The 22,306-nt window shown below is 40.7% G+C and overlaps 1 protein-coding gene across 17 annotated transcripts in view; it reads left to right on the forward strand.

The window, feature by feature from the left end:
• Window positions 1-22,306, forward strand: part of PCDH15 (protocadherin related 15) — a 649,889-nt gene that overhangs the window by 344,938 nt on the left and 282,645 nt on the right. For 16 of the 17 annotated variants that reach the window (XM_081861749.1, XM_081861756.1, XM_081861754.1 and 13 more), the window contains 2 exons: window positions 15,871-15,885; window positions 16,875-16,940. In XM_081861749.1, the coding sequence (XP_081717875.1) occupies window positions 15,871-15,885; window positions 16,875-16,940 (81 nt within the window). The remainder of the gene's footprint in view (window positions 1-15,870; window positions 15,886-16,874; window positions 16,941-22,306) is intronic. The other variant, XM_081861755.1, reaches the window with a different exon arrangement.

Genomic DNA, 22,306 nt, shown 5'->3' on the forward strand with positions numbered 1-22,306 from the left:
GGCCAGGCCTGAGGAGCACCTGAGTCCAGTGCATGGCTGGGGGTCTTGTTGAAGCTATATAGGACCAGAGCTGGATTGTTTTAAACAACACTCTTTAAGCAAACCACACTCCTTTGGCCCCTTCATAGCATTATGAAGGCTTAAGGTAAGAGTCTCCTGAATTTCCCATCCCTCCCCCCCCCCCATTTTGAGGACAATTTATTTTCATCCCTACTTTCTCGTGGAAGGTCATGTTGCAAAGGGGAGAAAATATCAACATAGCACTAGTGTGCACTGGTTCAATTGGGAGGGTGGTGGAACTGTTCAAACCTCTGGCAGAGTTATTTTGCATGTAGTCAGTTATATCTGTGGGTACATACTGATTTGTTTGCTTTGTTTTGAGAGGTCAGTGTGCATTTTTCTGCTCCAGCCTGACAGCCTGACTGGTTTCCTAGCCAGTGTGGCACATCTACTTGCTCTCCATTGTAAGATCTCATGCCATTCACACATTCTGTCCCATACCAGTCAGTTGGATGCTGGAGCTGCATGTTTCTCTTGCACCAAAGAAGCCTTTCAAATATGCTCAGAGATATGTTTTACTAAGGAAATGAGGAATAATGAATCCCTGAGTGTATGAGTAATGTTTGCTGTTATTGCCTAAGCTTTCAATCTTCAGGTGGGTGATTTCCCCCCCGCCTCTGAATCCTCATGGAATGTAAGCTTCTCCACAAATGCATAATTTATATACGTTTACCTTTATATACCTCCATATATTCCTCCATTAGGGACGTGGGTGGCGCTGTGGGTTAAACCACAGAGCCTAGGACTTGCCGATCAGAAGGGTGGTGGTTTGAATCCCTGCGACTCGGTGAGCTCCCATTGCTCGGTCCCTGCTCCTGCCAACCTAGCAGTTTGAAAGCACATCAAAGTGCAAGTAGATAAATAAGTACCACTCTGGCGGGAAAGTAAACGCCGTTTCCGTGCTCTGCTCTGGTTCGCCAAAAGCGGCTTAGTCATGCTGGCCACATGACCCGGAAGCTGTACGCCGGCTCCCTCGGCCAATAAAGCGAGATGAGCACCGCAACCCCAGAGTCGGTCACGATTGGACCTAATGGTCAGGGCTCCCTTTACCTTTACCTTATTCCTCTATTATTCTTTGCACCTATATTAAGGATAAGAGTACATTCACACCATGCCAGTCACACATAAGTTAGTACAGTGTGGAGGAGTGGGGGCTTTGTGTTTCCAAAAATCCAAGAGAAGCAAATAAAGTAATAAATGGACACCACCAATACACTCAAATAATATGAGGTACTTTTATATGAAAAGATGGCTCCTGATATCCCACTGGCTTACTGTTCCAGGATAAGATAGCACCTGAGGTTCTTCCACTGCAACACGTACTGATAGATACAAAATTCATAAGCACCTTCACTCATGCCAGATGGGAATGTGTGCTGTATCTGATGGATTATCTCTGTGTCAGGTGTTCTGCATATTAACTAGCTCATGGAAGAAATTAAGAAGATGGGGCACCATAGCAATGCAGCATTTTGGCAAAAATGATAACTAATTAGCAAGATTTTCATGGTGAATGCACAAAAGTAGAGTTGCAAGTAATTGCTTTGTAAAGAAGGTCACGGTCCAAATGGCCCATTGGCAAGCAAATAGTAAAGTTTGCTTTGTTTGTTTTGTAATAATGGCACTAGCTCATTTTATGTGTTTGCCTGAGCAAAGTTTTTAAAAGAATTTTTTTAAAACAGCTTTATAAATGTAGGTTCAGGTAATTATTGCCAACTGTCTTGCTCCACTCACACCTGAGTTCCCATTATGTTGTCCCACTCCTCGTTCTTTTGGAGCTGAACTTCTCCCCATGATGTTTTTCACTGTTTACTCCATGTGCCTTCTCCTCACCTTACTACCAAACTGTTCATCCAACACCCTGTGGGTACCAGGAGAAAGCAAAATATGGGACAAACAGCCATAATTAGCACTATGCTGTGTCACATTGCTGGAGACTGTGTGGGGATAGTTCTTCCTGCCTGCCTTAGAGCTCATAGCTGCAATTCCTGTATTCCTGTAAATCAGCAGATACAAATTTGTGATGTCTCCCCCACACTTGTAGTACGTCTCTTTTTGAATGACCTCCCTTACTTAAGAGGTGGTTGGTGTGTGTGGATGTTTATGAACACTTATCTTGTCCTCATTTGCAGAGTTCAACCACTAATGTTATTGGATTGCATCACAGTTTCTTGTAAAGGGGGGAGGGGAGAACCACTATTTGTAATTAACTCAGGAAAATAATTGTCCAGAATGACTTGATTAAGAAAAAAGCCATTTGCTTGTGTGTGATGGACTGAAAAACCCTAAGTCTATGCCAGATACTAAAGCAAACACCCCAGAAAAGCTTCAGGGAGAAGAAGCTTTACGTGTTGACTCTGTAGGATTGTTTTTCGTGCCCCTTCCTTCCTCAGGCAAAGTGTGTGCTGAATGGTAGAGAGCACTGCAAATTTACTTGCAAATATGCTTAGAACACCGAAGAGACAGCAATCAATAGCAGATTTTGTTAAAGTAGAATTTGCCACCACAGTAGAGTGATGGGGTGGAGTGTTCATTAAATTCAGATGCAGTTTGTGGGGGGGGGGGTATGAACAGGTTGATTTGCAAAGGTTTTGTCAACTGATGAAGAAGCAATGTGGATTTATACTGACATTATGTTGTTTTCGGTTAAACTTTTGTTTCTCATCTACTCACTGCTGAACATTAAAGATTCCTCCTAAAGACAAGGAATCTGCACCCCAGGTCCCCGAGGGCCAACAAGAAATGCTTTACTGCCTGCATTCTTGTCTCTAGAAATGTCTAACACTGCTACTCCCAGTGAGCCTGATCCTATTAATCAGCAGGGAAGCTGTATCTATTCTTTTGAATCTTGCAGAATACAGTTTGGGGACATAATCATTGCAAGCTGCACATACCCCTCATTTAAGGGGCTTCAAAGGACTGTATCCCTACCATCCTTTGGGGTCATCATCTTTGCAGCTGGATGCTCTACAGATCCTGGCTATTTTTGAAATTAAAACATCACTACTAGTATATGGTGGGTTTTCCTCTCAGTTTTTGCAAGACAAGATAATTTTGTGGGAATGGTCTCACATGGTCATGTGAAATGTTATCAATACCAGACCATATTGTCACTTGTGGTTTAGCATGAGATCTCTTTCTCCAGACTACTTTGCCACATAATATTGAGAGGGTGGAAAGGTTTTGTTATAAACATTGTCACCATTAATTGATTAATCAAATTGAGGCAGTGTACGATAAAAGCAGCAAAGCAGCACTCATGGCAGCTGGGGAAACCTGTCAGAACAAAAATGTCTTTGATTGCTTCCAGACACCATCTGTAACAGGAATGCTATTCCACAAAACAATGGCAGTCACACTAAAAGCCCTACTCTGAGTTAACTGTGGAGTAGACTTCTGAGATCCTTGGAACTTGCAAGAGAAACATTTCCACAAACTGCAGCAATCTACTGACAGACAAGGCAGTCTCTCAAGTAACCTAAGTACTGAGCTATATTGAGCCTTGAACTTGGCCTGGTAGCACATTGGCAGCCAGTGCAAATCTCAGATGAAGGGTGTTACATGCTGGAGCAAATTTGCCCCCATAAGCAGCCTAGCCACCATGTTCTGCACCAACTGCAGCCTCACATAGAGCACATTGCAGTCATCCAACCAATGCACGGACAAGTGTGGTCAGGCTATCAAGATCCAGGAATGGCTGTAATTGTCTTGCCGACCAAAGCTGAATCACTGCTTTCCTAAGACTGCAGTCCTGCATACAGTTGGTATAGAACTCAGTAAGGCTTTCTTTTGCATTGACGTGCATAGAATCTCTTGACGTGCATAGAATTTCACCATGGGTTATAACCAGTAAGATAATGTTTATAAGACAAATGAAGTAGTTTATTATAAGAAATATTTGCTATTAACCTCTTGTGTCTTAAAAATTACAGTACTTGTGGATCCCTAATGAGAGTACTTAATTTCACTTACTTTAAGGGTATCTGTCATTTAAAAATGAGCCCCTTTTCCAAATTATGGTATACTTAATTTAATTGGTGAATACAGTAGCTCTTAGTTTATGAGGCTATTCTCACATTAAATTTTAGAATGCCTGTCAAGGTAACATGATGGCATATACCAATAAAACTTCCATGAATAAATTACTTGAAAAAATAAGCATTTTATTTCCTTTACATTTAATGTGGAAGGTATGCCCTTTGGGCTGTGTTTAGTAATTACAGCTACACAGATTTTCAAACGACATTTTAGTATTATACAGTGTTTATATTAGTAAACAAGTGACAGTGTTTCCTCTTGAAATGAGTGCTAATTTCAAAGTTTCTTTAATCCCATTGCTGTGAATGGCAGCTATTCACTTACGTTGGAGGAAACATAAAGATGGTGTTCAAGATTTCTGTTGGGGAAGGGGGTAATCCTGCCCCTGGCACCCAAAATACCTTGTGTGCCAGCTTTGCTTCTTGACAACATCCAGTTGCAGATAAGAATCCATTGCCATTTGTAGAGCCTTGTCCCTCTATCAACAGAGCCATATCCTGCATTCCGCTGCCTGGTTATGTTGGAATGCAACACAGATGTAGGACATTTCAGATGATCCATCATGTGTGTTGAATGTGAATGGGGCTGTGTGGACTGGCACTGCTGTGAGCATGTCCAGCAGCCACAAACCCAGCATCTGCATGCTTGGATGTCACACAGAGCTTCTTCAAATGAGGATGGGCCCCAGTCGAATCAAGGTTTCCCTTCCACTGTGAGTAGCTCTGCTTGCATACATAGCTACACATGTGAATCTTCTTCACCTGCTGGCTGAACATGTGGATATCCATTAGAATGACTAGCATGTTCCCTGACACCCCCTTACATGTTCTTTTAATGCATAGGGGCATTTGATGCCCCATTCCTGCATATATATAAAAATAGTTGTATGTTGTTTTTTTACCAGTTAAATGAAAAAGGGATATTCAGTGACAATGACTACTTTCAGGAGGTGATTTACTGGCCTCTCCCCTTGGTACTTAGCTTGTTCAAACCACTTAAGGAGAATTATAATTCTTTCGAACAAAACTGTTTTGCTTCATTCAGATGATTCTCAAGGAATGAGCTTCCATTTGCTAATGGTTACTGAAAGAAGAGGTCACACACTTCACATTTGTTTCCTTTATTTGTTTCTCTAGAACACAGCAAGCCGAGGGTTTAGCCTTTGCTTTGTTAAGAAAGAAAAGCAACATTGTCGTCAGAGTCAACAATTAGCATTTGGCCAACTTTTCGCAAGAACCTTTTATTCCATGCCATCGCTCCTTCTGAATCTTTGAGCTACAGTTTTCCAAATGCTGCTTAATTAGCCGCCTAATTTACAGTCTGAACCATAGCCCAGAAACCAAGTGTAGTTTACAAGTATACTATAAGGGTGCTTGATGAATACAGTTTAAAGTTCACTGTCATTCCTTCCAGGGACTTTACAATTGAATCTCTCTGCAGGAAGAGCTGGAAATAGACTGAAAGCCCCTCTTATGCTATTTTCAATACAGATGAATTATACTACAATTTAGCTAATGTAAAGAGCTATGGCAAGCTTATCCTAATTTGCACAGCTGTAGTTCTGAATTCACTTACACAGGAAACGAAACAGGGCAATTTCCCCTTAACACTGGGTTGCTTAGATACTCAAATGACTTAGATGTATGCCTCTTTGCAGCTCTTTATTAGGAACTTGTACTGCAGCTTGTCAGGTTTTTTAAAAAGTGTTTTAAAGGGGAGTGGGGTGAAATGTTTAACCTAGTTTTTTTCAGACAATTTGGAATTATGTTCTGCCCTTGAGGTTATATAATCCATTGTAAAGCCATTTATTTGCTTTTTAAAAAAATAAAGAAGAAAAATCATGGACTTTTTTTTCTTTCTTTTTCTATTTCCAACAAGCAAAGACTATTTATTTATTTATTTATTTATTTATTTATTTATTTATTTATTTTGTATATCACCCTTAATCCATAGATCTGCAGCTAATAGCATAAAAATACAAGATAATGCCCCGATATGCCCCACGGAGGAACTTAAGGTCCATAAATAGCAACACCCTAGAGGTCCCGGGCCCTAAGGAAGTCAGATTAGCCTCAACCAGAGCCACGGCCTTTTCAACACTGGCTCCGGCCTGGTGGAACGCTCTGTCTCATGAGACCAGGGCCCTGCAGGATCTAATTTTTTTCCTCAGGGCCTCTAAGGCAGAGTTGTTCCGCCTGGCCTTTGGCTTGTAATCAATTTGATTCCCTCCCCCTCTTTCTTTTTTCCTTTCTCCTTCTGTGTTGGAACTCCTATTTGGGGACTTCCCTGGCTTTTTTCTGGCCCATGTAGAACCAGTCTGGATAGTTAGCCTTGGTTAGACTTGACATTTTCATCCCCCCCCCAGGTTTTTCATTGAGTTTCCACTGAAATGAGGCTGTAGTTTAATGTTTTAATGTTGTATTTTAATCTTGTTTTTTAAGCTGTATTTCAATCAATTGTTTTTATATTTGGTGTTAGAGCCGCACTGAGCCCGAACTTGGCTGGGGAGGGCAGGGTATAAATAATTTATTATTATTATTATTAAACACATAATAAAAACAATAATATGACATTGGCATGTGATTATTGTGCAATTGGTTCAATGGGGGAGCAAATTCATAATAGTTGACATTTAAGTGTCTTCCAATGTAAACCCAGTGCAAGTTTTTTTAGTCTTACATGAGATACTTGCATAGCTTTCTGTTCCCAAACAAGATTTTTCCTTGTTTACATGGAGGCAAAACATATCAGCCACAAGATGATACACTTTCTGTTAGTGCTAAATATTGTGTGATACTGCACACTTGAAACAGTTAGAGCAATAGAACCCAAAACCCAGAAGAGCTCACCATAGAGACATTTCTCTTCCTTCCAGTTATGAAGGAGAAAGATCATGTTACTCTAACTGGGTAGAGCTTGGCCCTATGAGATCTGTAGTACATCATTTGGAATGAAACACTCCATGCTTGCAGAACGCCTCTGGCCTCCTTACCTTATTTCTGGCTTCACTGCAGTGGCTATAGTTCCATCTGCCAGCTATAAGAGCAAACATCAGTCATTGCCAAGGGTAGAATTGATTCAAGTACAGTCTCTCTTCCTAGCTTTCCTTGGAGTTGTGTTGCTAAGAGCCAGTAGGCTATAATGTTTTTGGAATGCTTGTTTATTGACACATGATTTCCAGTTTGATTAATGCTGGGGGAAATGGCATGAGATCACGATGCCACAGAGAACTGTAGCCCAGATTTTCATTTTTAAGAATGATGTTCATTGTGTGTCTGTTATATAAGACAATTGATCACAAGGAATAATTAGGACAATAAAATGTGTGTGTGTGTGTTTAAAAATGCAACATATGTCTAACATTTTATTCATTGTCCGCAATTTAAATTGCAGGAATACCTTAAAAGGAAGTGAAATGTTTCCCCTCCTGCTCAAAAAATGCAAGAGAATACTTGCTTTTTGTATTGTACATAGGGTCATTTCCTTTATTACTTCTACAGCATTTGGCAAAATGTTTTGCTTTATCTGCATTGTTACCCTGTGGCTATAAAATCTAGAATCACAATGGATTTGGCATATTTTACTTATCAGTAAACTGGAAAAATAAACTGTGTGTCCTGTCATACACATCACACATCAAGGAAAATGAGAAAAAGAAGAAGAATAGGAGGAGGAGGAGGAGGAGGAGGAGGAGGAGTTTGGATTTGATATCCCGCCTTTCACTCCCCTTCAGGAGTCTCAAAGCGGCTAACATTCTCCTTTCCCTTCCTCCCCCACAACAAACACTCTGTGAGGTGAGTTGGGCTGAGAGACTTCAAAGAAGTGTGACTGGCCCAAGGTCACCCAGCAGCTGCATGTGGAGGAGCGGAGACGCGAACCCAGTTCCCCAGATTACGAGACTACTGCTCTTAACCACTACACCACACTGCTGTATTGCTTTAACTGGTGTGTGTGTGTGTGTGTGTGTGTGTGTGTGTTTTTACATTAGACTCTACTCCAACATTCCCCAACCTGGTGACCTTCAGATGTTTTAAACTACAGCTGCCTTCTTCCCTGTTCCATTGGCTATGCTGCCTGGAACTGATAGACGTTGTAGTCCAACAACATCTGGAGGGCACCAGCTTGGGGAAAGCTGGTCTGTTTGGATATTGGGTGTTCTCTGCTAGTTTCTGTCTTCCCAGGCTCATGTGTTTTTAATTCGCTGAAATTTCAGATGATGTTGTGATGTTGTCTTCACACTTGCATTCACTTGCATTCTAGAACATTTAATTTAAAGTGTTAACAGCAACTGAAAATATAGTCATGGGTTATTTCATTTAATTAATACAATTTTTTTCAAAGAGTGAGAATTTTTGAATGTTAATGGCAGGCACACATTTCAGTGTTGCTGATTATGTCAACAAGTTCAAATGCCTTTTATTTGTTTGTTTATATTATCCCCTAACTTAAAGTTTCCTATGTGCTTTTTGCAAGCATGTCATTGCACCTTGTTTTAAAATAGTGTTCTCTGCTGAGTTGCCAGGTCCCAGGACTGAACTCTAGGGGCTTAGGATCCAGCCTGCCACCCTTCTCTGGTCCTGCCCCCAGAATGCCCTTCAACTGAAACCAGGTTGAGCAAGTTACGCCAGTCTATCTTTGGCTGTGCTGGGGTCGTGGAATTAACACTGGCTGAGTGAGTTATCTGTTGCATCCTAAACTATGCATCCCAGAGCCATAAGATTGCAATCTAAGAAAGTGCAGAGTAAAGGTCAGGTCTGGCATAACTTCTAGCATTAGAGAATTCTTGATCCATCTGAGGCATCAGAATGCTATGAGCTGGCAGGACACCAAGGAAGGGGAAGGGGATTCCAGCAAGGGATGTAGCCATGATTGGTACACACTGGGGCAAGCTGAAGATGGTGAAGGGGAGGTTGGGGACAACGGATGCACTCAATGGACATGAGAGGATGTTGAAGGGGCAGCCAAAAGTACATGGGAGCCAGGGGAAGTGGACACATCACCAGAAATGGAAATCCCCCTTCTCTGGAACACAACAGGCTCTGTGGTGTTGTGAACAGTGGGAAGTGCACTTTAAGAGACTGAGACAGGCAAGAGAACACAGTCCAGCTTACTAGTTGATCAGGTGAAGATAATGGGACTCATTAGGTCCAGGAGGAGGTTTGTTTTCACTCAGCTTGATTGAGCTCAGGGCAGGTGATGGCCATATGCTTCATTAAGGGTCCTGGAACCTGGCAACTCAGCAGAGCAACAGCCACACAGCTGAAGCAAGTTTTGGTGTGTTAAATAAGATTGGGAGGGGGAAAGAGAGAAGCAAGGCAGAGTCTCTTTGTCTGCTCGACCGCCTATCAAAAGGCAGAGGTAAGCAAACTGGCTATACTTCAGTTCTTTTATACAAGGGGAGGCCATTATGTTCCATCAGCCACTAGGGTATTTAATACAACATCTGTCTCTCAGCTCCTCTACACCTCAAACGTCTTGTTCAATGGCTCATTCTCCATGTTTGATGAGTTGCAGGCAAAGTTTCTCTGGTCCCTTTTATAGGTTTCAAATTGTGTTCCAAATGCAATTCTATTTTTAGAGACAGGTGAATGCCCTCTCTCAACAAAAGCATGGCGGGCTGCCCTGAAATACTGGTTTAAGATCTCAGTCTTTGCCCTAGGGAAGGGGTTACATCCACACCTAAACAACGAGGAGTTTATCAGTTCATGGATGAACTTTGTCTGCTCAGTCTTCACCGTTGGTGGGTCATGGCTTGACTATTTTGGGAATGCCACCAGACTGTTTCGGGAATGCAATATTGGGACTGACCCTAGGACTCCAACTCTGGATCTTTGTCAGAGATGAGAACCTGGCTTTACAGTTTGACTTTGAACCTTTCTCATTGCATTCGACATGAACCTGTATTTGATAATAGGATTGCCTGACTCTTCTCTAACGTTGCCTTTGAGACTGTGGTCAGTACAACTTTTAGCTTAGTGCACATGGCAAGTGGCAAGCAGCATAGTCTATCAAGATTTACCTCAGAGTATGCCAGGCTTCAGGACACAGAGGTTAATTATGCTAATCTGCTAAACCACTGTCTTTAGTGCAAAAAGGTAAATAAAGAAATTTATGAATTTTTTGTGCTTAAGATGGCTTTTCAGAATTGGTGTTGATTTTAAAGTATCCAAGATGGAGATGGCACTTCATGCCAAATCAGGAGGCACAAAAAAAAAAAAATATGGAGGTATCGCTGAATTTCCTTCCTAGGGCCACCCCTACAGTAGAAGCTAGAGTAACATGTTGGCATTTGCTGGGCTGCAGTATTGAGAAGTGGGATGGCTGGGATATTAAGTGGCTGCTGATTAGATAGCTGCAGCTTAATTTTTGCTTTCTGAGTCCCATCTTGTGAAGATGGAGATGCCCCCCCTGGGGGGGGGGAGGCAGAGGATCAAGCTACAAACAAGATCAGACTGTATTGAAGGAAAACGCAACTAGCACAAATGAATTGAGGGAGGATTGGCATTTGGAAATAATAGAGAAAAATTAATGTTTGGAAGAACTTGTTTTTGAGAGGATGGGAACATATTTTGTTCTACTGAGTCTGTCTATTTCAATATCGTTATGCTAGAATGGTAGAATCATAGAGTTGGAGTGGACCCCATGAATCATCTAGTTCATTTTCCTTCAATGCAGGAATGGGCAGCCATATGGGGATTAAACCAGTGACCCTGGTATTATCAGTGCCACGTTGTAACCAACTCAGTGTGTGTCTGTGTGTTCATGTATAAGAGGTCACTTTCACATAAATATACATGAGTGTTAAACTAGGATTTGGCAGGCACATTTACGGTAAATATTTTACACCTCTGATGAAATATATTTGAGGATGTGTTTGAGCATAATCGTAATCTGCTGTCTTTCTTGGGTCAAGTAATTGGCAGTATGCCAATTACTTTAATTGTGCTACTTCTTTGACACTTAAAATTGACGCTTTCTGTTGAGCCACAGTTCACTTTTTATTAACAACATAAAAATGGAAACAATGAGGAACAGTAAGAAAATGTATACATTCCCAAGTGTAGAGTTGTTTGTTATGGCATGCATAATTACTGAAAATCCAATTGAATGAGTTGAAGTCCCCTACAGACCATTTGTGCACAACATGAGGAAGGTTGGCAGGGCGTGTTCCCTGCCCCCCCCTCTATTAATAGAGCATTTGCATGTTCTGGCAAACATCTGAACACACATATATACTGTTCTAGGAATGTGTCTCTTTTTAAAACTATACAATTCAGTGCCTCTTGTCACTTTCAATAAGATCTCCTAGGAGAATGGAACGGAAATAATGGTAACAAATGGTGGGGGGGGGGGAGAGATAGTTTTCATTCACTTCTCCCATTCATTTATCTATTTTCATTTGTTTCTCGTATAAATTAATTGGAAACTAACAGAACTGCCTTTGCTTAAATTTTCTTTAGTTTCAGAAATGCAATAGGCATGCCTTGGAGATTACAATGAAATAAATATAGTAAGCAGAAGGAGACATCTAGGGCACGTCCAACGTCAGTCCTCAGAAACCTCAGGTTGTTATCAAGGCCCACTGGTGCTGATGCCTGTTGTGGATTTGGCCCATACGTATATCCCAGCTCATTTTTTTTATTATTATTACTTTCTGTAGGGCCACCACTTTAAGTACCCCTCCCCAATGCTCTGCAAGAATGCTGCACCAGAGCATTATTGCAGGAAATTTACATGATTGGTGGCTACAGCTGCCTACTGCAGACTGTGGTTCTTCTACCACTACCAGTCTGGCCCCTGTGACTGCACAGTCTTTCCTATTATCATTCACTTGTAGGGTTGTGGTTTTTGGCTTTGTTTGTTTGGTTTTTTTGCATCAATGATCCTTCATTCTAGAAAATTTAACATCAACATGTTGTGAGGAAGATCTAGGCTGGTGTCACTGAACAGGTATTGGGTTTAGATATGGAAACCTCAGGTTGTAATTCTTACTTGGTCACACAGTTAGGTAGGCATGGTCACATTACTCTTTCTCAGATGGTGAAAGTGAAGTTAAAACATGCACTTCACTTTGAGGTCCTTGGTGATGGGATAGAAAATCTTTAAAATAGCATTTATTCGTCTTTGTTTTTATTTCTTAAACAGGAAATGAAATTATAGAGTGGGAAGAAAATATGCATCTTTTTTCACATAGAGGCATCACAAGACTAAGGTGGTAGCTGTGCTTTCAAAATGTGTGTGGGTTTTTTTTATTATTATTCCTGACACTCTTTTCAGCACAAGCAGAGAAAGCGTGCGTTAGAAAGAGATACTATATCAGTATATATGTCCAGTGTTCACTGACTTGAAAAAATCTAATTTTTAAAAAGCCCAGTTCTTGAACATGGAGTGCATCTTGTTGAACTAAAGGATGTAGCAACAAATATATATCAAAAACTGCTTTGTAAATAGATATCCTTGAATTCTCCAAGGTATGAAAATAAAAGCTGTGATATGCAAGCAGCATAAGTGCAACGCATGAGCTGAATTGTCTCAGTATTTTAAGCAGCATCACAGATATAAAGATAGAAATGCTTCTTGAGGATTGCTACTGTTCATGTATGATGTGCATTTTAATTAAGAAGATGCATGTCGTCTGCAATTTGTCATCTATATTGATTTTTTTCCTGCCTGGCAATATTTGCAAGCTCATGTAAATTCAGTATTTTTTCATCATTGTTTTGTGACTCCCTTCTTGCACTCCTTTTACCGCCTTCTTGTCCAAGGTTTCCAGCTTGAGCAAAGAATCTCATTAGTAACAAAGATTTAATGCCGGAGATAGTTAAAATCTAATGTTTGTGCAGAATCCTTCTGTGTGTTGGTCTCAGTGTAAACATGCCCCTAGTGACATGTACCGTATTTTTCGCACCATAGGACACACTTTTTCCCTCCTAAAAAGCAAGGGAAAATGTGTGTGCGTCCTATCGAGCGAATGCAGGGGGGGAGGCAGGCGGGAAAAGCCCGCAAGAGCCGCACACAAGCTCCGTGCGCTCTTGTGGGCTTTTCCACAGGAGGGAGAAAGGACTGACTGGCCAGGAGAAGCCACGATCTCTTTAAAGGGGTTGCACGGCTTCTGCGGGCTTCTGCGAGAGGTGAGGGAATCCCCTCACCTCCCAGGAAAGCCAGGAGAAGCCGTGCAGCCCTTTTAAAGAGCGCAGGGCTTCTGCGGGCTCCTGCGGGAGGTGGGGGAATTCCCCCACCTCCTGCAAAAGCAGGTAGAAGGTCTGGGAGAATCGCACAGACTGCCTGCAGCCTGTTCACTGCTCCCAGAGCTGGGGGGGGGGGGAATCATATTTTTTTCCTTGATTTCCCCCTCTGAAAACTAGGTGCGCCCTGTGGTCAGGTGCGCCCTATGGTGCGAAAAATACGGCAATTGTAAAAGAGAACTATAGTTTAACCTGGATATCTGGGATTTCTAATATTAGCAGGCAGGGACATCTATTTTCATTTGGCGTCACTTTTGCACAAATTGATTCATAAGTCCATTCATTCCCATTTCCACGTCATTCTGCAGTAACTGATGAAGACCTGCAATCCTGATTATATTTTTTCACCAAAATAAACATTTCTGTATGCATTTGAAACTAAAATATGTACATTTTGGTTTGATTTGCTTGTCTTCTTAAGCCGATTACTGTATATTCAAAGTTACAGATAGGTAGGTAACCATCTCGGGACTATTTAATTGCTCATCGTCTAACATTGTGTATGCCATCAAATGCCAACAGTGTCCTTCAGCTCTCTATATTGGACAAACAGGCCAAACCTTATGCCAAAGAATAAACGGACATAAATCTGACATCAGGAATCACAAGACAGAGAAACCAGTAGGAGAACACTTCAATCTCCCAGGACATTCTATACAAGATCTCAAAGTAGCTGTTCTATTACAAAGGAATTTCAGAAATAGACTGGAAAGAGAAGCTGCTGAATTACAACTTATCACCAAACTTAAAACCATGGAGAGACCTGGTCTGAACAAAGACATTGGATTCTTATCTCATTATGCATGACAAAGCCATTTTTCACCTTCTCACCCCTTGCTTTTTCCTGTAAGACCTATTGCAGTCATTAAGAGTCGTCAACAGGCTCATCACAGCTATCTGCCAATCACCCAATCCCACCACCCTTCTGAGTAATACCCCTCCCCACCTTCTCACTATATAGAAGGGTCTGGTGACTTCTGTTTCAGTGTATCTGAAGAAGTGTGCATGCACACGAAAGCTCATACCAAGAACTAACTTAGTTGGTCTTTAAGGTGCTACTGGAAGGAATTTTTTTATTTTGTTTTGTATATTCAAAGGTGTGTGAAAATCAAAGAATGTTATATTAACCTTGGAAGGGCAAATCGGGTTGGTTGCTTTATAAAATGGACTGACTGAAGGAAATCCTAAGAGGTCCCTAATACTCAATCTATGATGGAAAATTTGAATAGAAGTGAATTTTACTTCTGCAAACTATGTAGTTAGAAAAATGGGTTTGGTGTGTAAGGAAATTAGCAGACATATTCATGGAATAGGGCTTTTCTCTTTCCTTCTTCCTGTGACTTTGAAGAGTCTGCTAGTCCTGCCTTTCACTAAGCTAATCTTGTCCAACCTGTTGCCCTCTGGATGCTTCTGACTACAACTCCCTTGGGCTCAAGCCAGTATGGTCAAAGCTGGCTGTGTTTGATGGGATTTGTTGTTTGAACAGCTGATGGGCACCAGGTTGGGATGGGTTGCACTGACTGGGTCAATAGGGATTTGACCAAGCAGTGTCAAGATGGAGTGACTTCCTCCTGTCACTTGTAGTATTATTTTATCCTTTCGTCAAATGGAAATTAAATGGGCATTTCCATTTTGTCAGTTTCGAAATAATGTAGAGTTCAGATATTAAAGTCTGGATAAACCTTAATAGATGATGTGAAGTTTCATATTCTTCATTAACTTGGTTAATGCTTGCATAGTTTTAATTCTGTTAATGTTTAATTGTTTTTTAATGATTCCCCCTATCTTTATAGCTGTTCTTATTTTATCTGTAAGCTGTGCTGAACCCCGTCAGGGAAAAATGTGGGGTATAAATTTACAATAACTATATATCTTCACTTCCTTACAATTCTATGATTCTTTAAAGTTGTAAGGGTCCCTGGTGGTCATCTACTCCAGTCCCTTACAATGCAGGAATCTCAGCTGAATCATACAGATCATGAGATGGTCACCCATCCCCTCTCTTTAAAAGAACAAATTAGATTTTCCTTCTGCTGCCCATTGCTCTGAAAACATCCAACACTTTTACTTGTTCTTTTATGAATATCAGGTTACCTCTTGCCCTCTTCAGTGTAGAGGTTTGCAGATTCTCTCACACAGAGCCTCGAGCTCAGCAAATACTCTTCACTTCAGTTGGGAGGGGAACTCTACCGCAGTTGCCTGTCCACAGAGTTGAATGGAGAAGGCTTTGCATGAATGCAAGAAGCTGCTGAATCAGAATGAATGATTATTTCATCTATTGTAGGCTGTGGATGGTTTCTGTATGAAATATTACACACTGCAATTACCGTGTTTGTTAAGATTGTCCTGGGCTCTTAACAGCAACTTTTCTGCTACACTGCGGTGAATAATATACATATATTTCCTCAAACCTCTTGTACTGATTTATGTGTCTTTAAAACTTTCTCTACAAACCACAGCAAAATCTTACTTATTTTCTTTCATTATTCTGCTCTGCTTCCACTGATGACTCTTAACTTCCTTCCAGACTGGCAATATGAGGGTAAGATAGCAAACAGTAACTTCCTGAAAATTGCTTGTCTGTTTTTACTCTGTTTAGAACTTTATTGAAATTCTGTTCAGTCACTCTAATTAGAGACTTGTGTTGCAATTAAATTTCAATTATGTTTGTTTCTGTTGTGAAGCTTTAATTATAATTTATTCCTTTTAATCATTCTTTTGTGTTATTCTTTTGGGTTAAATTACCATCACATTATCACTGTCCTGATTTCTGTTTAGCACAAGGACTTCTTTTTAGCACAACACACAATTTTAAAAGTAGCAAGTGAAAGGTACTGTTTTGTGATGTGACAAAGACTTGGTGTTTGTGTACATGACATAATTTTTTAGCAAGTAGATGCTAGCATCCTAGTAAAACAATACAGATGATGGCCTGGTTTGCATGTAAGGTGAAGCCATGGTTTATAAACTATGGATTGTATGCAACAAAGTCATTATTTGAGTGGAACAACTTATTCTTGTGCAACAGAACTTCTACTCCCTCTCCCCTGGAAACCCCCCCCCCATATCTACTCTGGGGTTCCTTGCAGCCTCTGGAGCAGATTTGGGGTTTTTTGGGGGGGGGCATGGGGACAGGAGAGAGAGGGGAAATTCTGTTGTTCTGTTTATGCAATGACTCCATGGATTAATTTGGTCATCTGAACCCAGCCCAGCACCTTAACCTTGAACAAACCACTAAAAACCCCAATCCATTGTTGTTTTGCAAATCTTGGTTTATGTTAACCATTGCATAGTGTTACATGTAAACCCAGTCCTCGTCTGAAAGCTGTTAAAGTCAGGTACAAGAGGCTATGCTAAAACCTTGCTAAGAAAAACCATTATGTTACGAGGAGTTCACTTAATTAAGAGCTAGGTAAAATCTGGGTAAGTACTTTGGAAACTGGTCGTTCCCATTGCAGATTTATGACAAAGATTTTTCCACCATCATCATACTCTGCGATTTGATGTAACTTTTTATTTTCATATTTGTAGACTGCAAGTTGGCCAGGGCAGGTCCTCCAGCAACAATAGTTCCAATTGATGAAGAGAGTCGGAATGGTGAGTACGCATCAGATGCTAATAATGGGTGGAAATCAATGTCATGCAAATATGATTGTTCCCCTCTTCCCTCAAATGCTGTTGTGGGAGTTCCCTGAACCTTCCAGAGTAGATGTGGAGGAGACACAGGGGGGAGTAGAGGGACTTTCCACTAGTGCACCAGGTTAGCTGAATACAGCCTCATGCAGTTCGTTTTATTTTTCAGTCTTCAGTGAGCACTATTTTAAAAGTTGGTGATAACAATTCACATCAACTTTTCACTGCAAAAATATTGTTGTTTTTTTCTGGTTCAAATAATTAATATCTTTCTCCAATATAAATTATTTTTGTGGTGCATCCAGTAAGTTTCCAGGGGTCAGTTTTGACCAGAAATATCTCTCCCTTAGAGAATCCAGGGTAAAAACTAAAAAATCTCAGGGGTAAGGGGCCAGAATCAATTGAAAAGCTATTTTGTGAATACCTTGAGAGGTTTTGCCATTTGCTCTGTTGTCCCACCACCACAACCATCAGATTCCATACTATAGACAGGTGTGTCTTTACTTGACTGGCCAAGGCATATCTCTGCATAGTCAGTTCTCACAAGGCTCCATCCCTGATCTATCTAGCACTACCTCCTAACTCCAAGTCTATATATCAGGCTTCCTCAACCTTAGCCCTCCAGATGTTTTTGGCCTACAACTCCCATGATCCCTAGCTAGCAGTACCAGTGGTCAGGGATGATGGGAATTGTAGTCTCAAAACATTTGGAGGGCTGAGGTTGAGGAAACCTGCTATATATCCTATGGTCTGGAGGGAGAGGATGATGATAATGATGATGATAATTACCATCATTTCCCACACCTGGAATTTTATTTTATTTTATTTTTGAAGAAGGAGGAGGTATGAAGCCTACTTCTTCCTGAAACAAGTGTTCAAATTTCCCCACCCTTGCAAATTAACTGAAGTGGCCTTTTCCACCAACTTTCCTCTGAAGGGTGGTGAAACAAGCAGCATACGCCACTGCCTTTTAAACAACATTCTGAACTCCATTACCTTGTAGCAATATGAGTAGTGAGGAGTGGGGACTACTGAAAGATTTATTGTGATGCTTAGTAAGTTGTGGGTCTATGTATATGCTAATATTTACGATTAACTCACTCCTTGTGGTGGCATCCTGGAAGTGATACAACATGATGCAGTGTGTTCATTTGTACCAAACTTTGAAAGCCAATTATTTGGCTTCAGATTGCCTGGCCAGGCTATGGAGTCCCTAATAGCTAAAAGAGCTAGAAGTTTAATCTCATTTTGCCCCAAGGAGTTTAAGATCCAGTGCTGTTTGATGCTTCTGTGTGGTGTGAACTATTGCTAAAGCCTCTGGCGGCATGGCTTTTAACAATACACCGTTCTTTCTTCCTGTCTCTATCTTCTTGTGCACTTGTCCACGAAAGTCATGAAAGGCTAGATGAGAAGGAAATGAAATTGCACAGATAGCTTTGCCTTGACTGACAACAGCTGCACCAGAAAGCCACAGCTCTCTCTCTCTCACACATATATCCATACACTTTTTTAAAAGCATATTGTACTACAAAATGAGAGTTGGCACAAAAAGCAACAAGAGTGCATCTGTTATTAAATAAGCACCATTGTGTTTGCTAACCAAACTAAAATATAATTTGCTGCTGCTTGCTTCAAGTCAAATTTATGATTTCATCTCTCATATTCATTAATGCTGTAGTAAAGGTATTTGCCATAAGCATTTTCCATCTGGTGAATGCAAATACACTAAATGTTAATGAAGATATTTCTGTCTGAATGGTGTTCCTTTCACCCAGAGTGTAGTTGATTTTTTCTTTCCTTATTGCTGCCAAAAAGCAGTCATTTATTGCAATTATCTCTTTTTGCTTAAGGATCATGCCAGTGTGTTGTCAGTTACTGGCACATAAGAAGGGCTGTGTAGGTTTGTAATGCTGTTTTTTATATTAAAAAAAGGTCCCCATGTTTTGTTTAAAGAAGATACAAAAGAAAATAGACATTTGCAAATACTTTGGATGTAAAATAAATGCTGAAATGTACTTGCATTTCTTATCTGAATGAATCATAGCCGTCTGCTTCCCTAATGAGATAGAATGCTGTTTTAAAAGTGCTCGATATGTCTCAGAAACAAACTCCAGGTGAAATACACATACCTGCAGTGTGCCACTTGAAACTGCATCCATGGTTATTATGTGATAGTCCCATTTATTCTAATGGAATTTTTTTCATATGTTTTGTTACAGATACTGATGGGTGAGGTTCATATTTTATATTTAGAATCTACACATTTGGAGTGCCCACACACCAACTCTGTGCAGAAATTTTGATAAATGCAGAGAACGTGGAGGCAGGGCTAGTAGCCATCAGCCTAATTTCCCCCACCCAGCTTGTCTACAGCAGGGAGATAATTGGATATGGGCAGCTTAAGCCTTATTGAAGTACTTGTTCTTTTGTTGTTGTTGTTTAGTCGTTTAGTCGTGTCCGACACTTCGTGACCCCATGGACCAGAGCACGCCAGGCACTCCTGTCTTCTAGAATGGGTGGTGGTGGCTGGGAAGCTCCAAATCTAGCCAGGGGTCACTGCCAGCCACCACCAACACTCCTACTGAAGCAAATAAATACTTAAAACAGGGGCCCTAAGTTTCAACAGAGTAGCAATACAAAGAAGGCACATTAAAGAAGAAAAGTCTAATGTCACGTAATATGCATTCCTGGAAATGAATGGTGCTTCTGAGCTTTCTCAGAAATGTACCTTGGTGCTGCAAAGGGTAGGATTAATAATTATCTAAATGCTCAGGAAACAGAAAAACAGAAATTGTGTGGTCTGTAGTCAACATTTGCAGCTGGAGAGCAAAGTTTGGGATCACCTTCCTTTCCCCTTTAAAATTCCAAATTTTTTATTAAAAGTCATGAACTGATTATGAGAATAGGAAGGTGCATTGCAGATATCACAAGCATTAGCTGTATTGACCCAACTTTAACTCAGAACAGACACATTGAAATAAATGGGCCTTAGTTAGTCCTGACTATTTCCCCCTCCCCCAGTGGTTTGAGTAACAGTTAGCTGACTACAACCCTGTGTTTCCTTCCGTCCCCATCCCCCCCCCACATTCATGCTGAACTACCTTAAGTCTCCACAGAAGCTCTGGAGGAAAGTGGAAAGCCTCAGGCTGGGAGCGGTGAATATAGCCATTCAGACCTATCTATTTGGCCTCAGGACTCTCCTTCAGCCATCCCACCATCTCCCACCACACCCTTCACTGGCCTGGCTGAGTGCTTTAGCCTGGCCAGAACGTGATAATGCTTCCTGTCTTCTGCATGGTGAAGTGTGCATGGAAACCACTGACATCCACATAACTGGAATAAGTGTACAAAGGAAAAAGTCACATACACTATTCTCACCACTTTTGTCTCTGCCCCATTCACTACTGGAATGCTAACCCCAGAAGACTACCCATCAGGTTGAAAAAAATTCCCCAGTCCAACTCTAGAGGGGAAAATGTAAATTTCTTTGGCGAGTCATAGCATAACTATCAACTTAAAATAGTATGTTTATCTTCACCCTGAAACAATCAGATAAACATTTCGAAATGCAGTCTCTTCAGCTACTTTAAAGTGGCATTTATGTCAATTCTTTTTCTATAAGATAAAATAAACTTGGCAAATGCTTTTCTCACTTAAGTTACTTGAGCAAAAACATATAAGCAAGAAAAAATGGACAAACTGCTAAAATGGTTTTGTTGGTTTAATTTCATTGGGTTGCCATATTTCGAAAAGTAAAAACCAGGACAACCCGAAAGTTGTTGAGTTCTTCCCGCCTTTGGAACTCAGGTAATGTCTGGGAAAATCCAGACGTATGACAGCCTTAAATTTCAATCAGTTGACATAATCATGTGAACAATTTATCCTACTTCCCTACAACTGTTAAGTCTTCCTACAGTGTATTCAACATACAGTATGGGAAATTAATTACGTGTTTCTAATTCCCCCCCCCCTTTACTCCTCCCCTTAAAAAAATTAATTAATTAAGGTACCTTACATCCAAACTGGGGAACTGTGACTTAAGGTCTAAGTACAAATTGGGATGTAAAAGCAGGTTCAAGCATGTACATTTAAATAGCTGATGTTACAGCATAAGGTTTCCATATGTTGCAGGCTCTCTATGGAATGAAACCCCCAAAGCAAGGTGATAGCAAATGGCCAAACTGTGTTTCCTGATCTTACACTGTCAAAGAGGATAAAATATTGGTTCAGAAATTAATGTACTTTCCATACTGTGAGCAGGTGCCAGGGGCTCTTCTTAATGTTCTACCTGAGGCACCTGAAGAGTTTGTGATTCCCTGATTGCTACCATATTGCAGGGGAGCCAGAAGGGCAGTGCCAGCCATTCTACCTGAGGCTGCATAAGCAAATCAGTGTTAATTCATGTTAACTAACATAAGACAACCATGTGCCTTTTGCAGTACCTTGTTGTAAATCACTTTGCTGTGCTTGTTGTTTATTAATTCATTCAATCACTTGGACTAAGGTTACCAAATGTCCCCGTTTCCCGGAGACAGTCCCCGGATTTACAAATCAGTCCCCATACAAAATCCATTGAAGTTGAAAAGTGCCCCCCCCCCCCGGATTCATTGAAAAAAATCTGGTAACCTTAACTTGGACTGCAAGTCTGGGAGCAAGGAAGCCTAATAGGAATGAGATGGAATGGGATACCTAATTGGAATGATTGCTAACTGGCTATTTGATATTCAACAAAAATGTTCTAGCTTCAATGATCACAACTTAAGTCTCAGGAGCAATGTCTCAACTGGCTGAAGGCTGAATTTGGAAGGTCCTCTTAAAGCATCATTTTCTTACCACAAACATTAGGGGAGTGGAGAGGATTTAAAGCTAAATTAAGTAGTAGGGTGATACTTGTGATCTAGTCAGCTCAGATGGATAAGATTACTCATACAATTCTGCCAAGACCTCAAGTATCTAGTAAAAAAAAAATGAAAAACTTTGTCCCATTATGGTTTAGGGGTTGAATGGCATAACACTGGAGCAGCTTTCAAGCATGCCTTTAAAAATATTGGAACAGAATCCAAACAACCTGAACATCTTATCTGTAAACTCATACAAGCTACTTCTTGTTTTGCATTAGAAAACATTTATGAGCTTCAAAGCATGTTCCTTACTTTCTCTTGAAGGCAATAGACACAAATGCATTATTCATAAATAAGTCAGTAAAGACTTCAACTATTTATATGATAATTGATGGTAGCAGTAAGAATATGAGAATATAAATAGTCCTCAGCACAAATAAATGCCTTTTCTGCAGGTGTGCTACCAGACTTATTGTTTATGTCAGAGAT

This window comes from Podarcis erhardii, assembly GCF_964252035.2.
Source record: "Podarcis erhardii genome assembly, chromosome: 5".
Classification (NCBI taxonomy): Eukaryota; Metazoa; Chordata; class Lepidosauria; order Squamata; family Lacertidae; genus Podarcis; species Podarcis erhardii.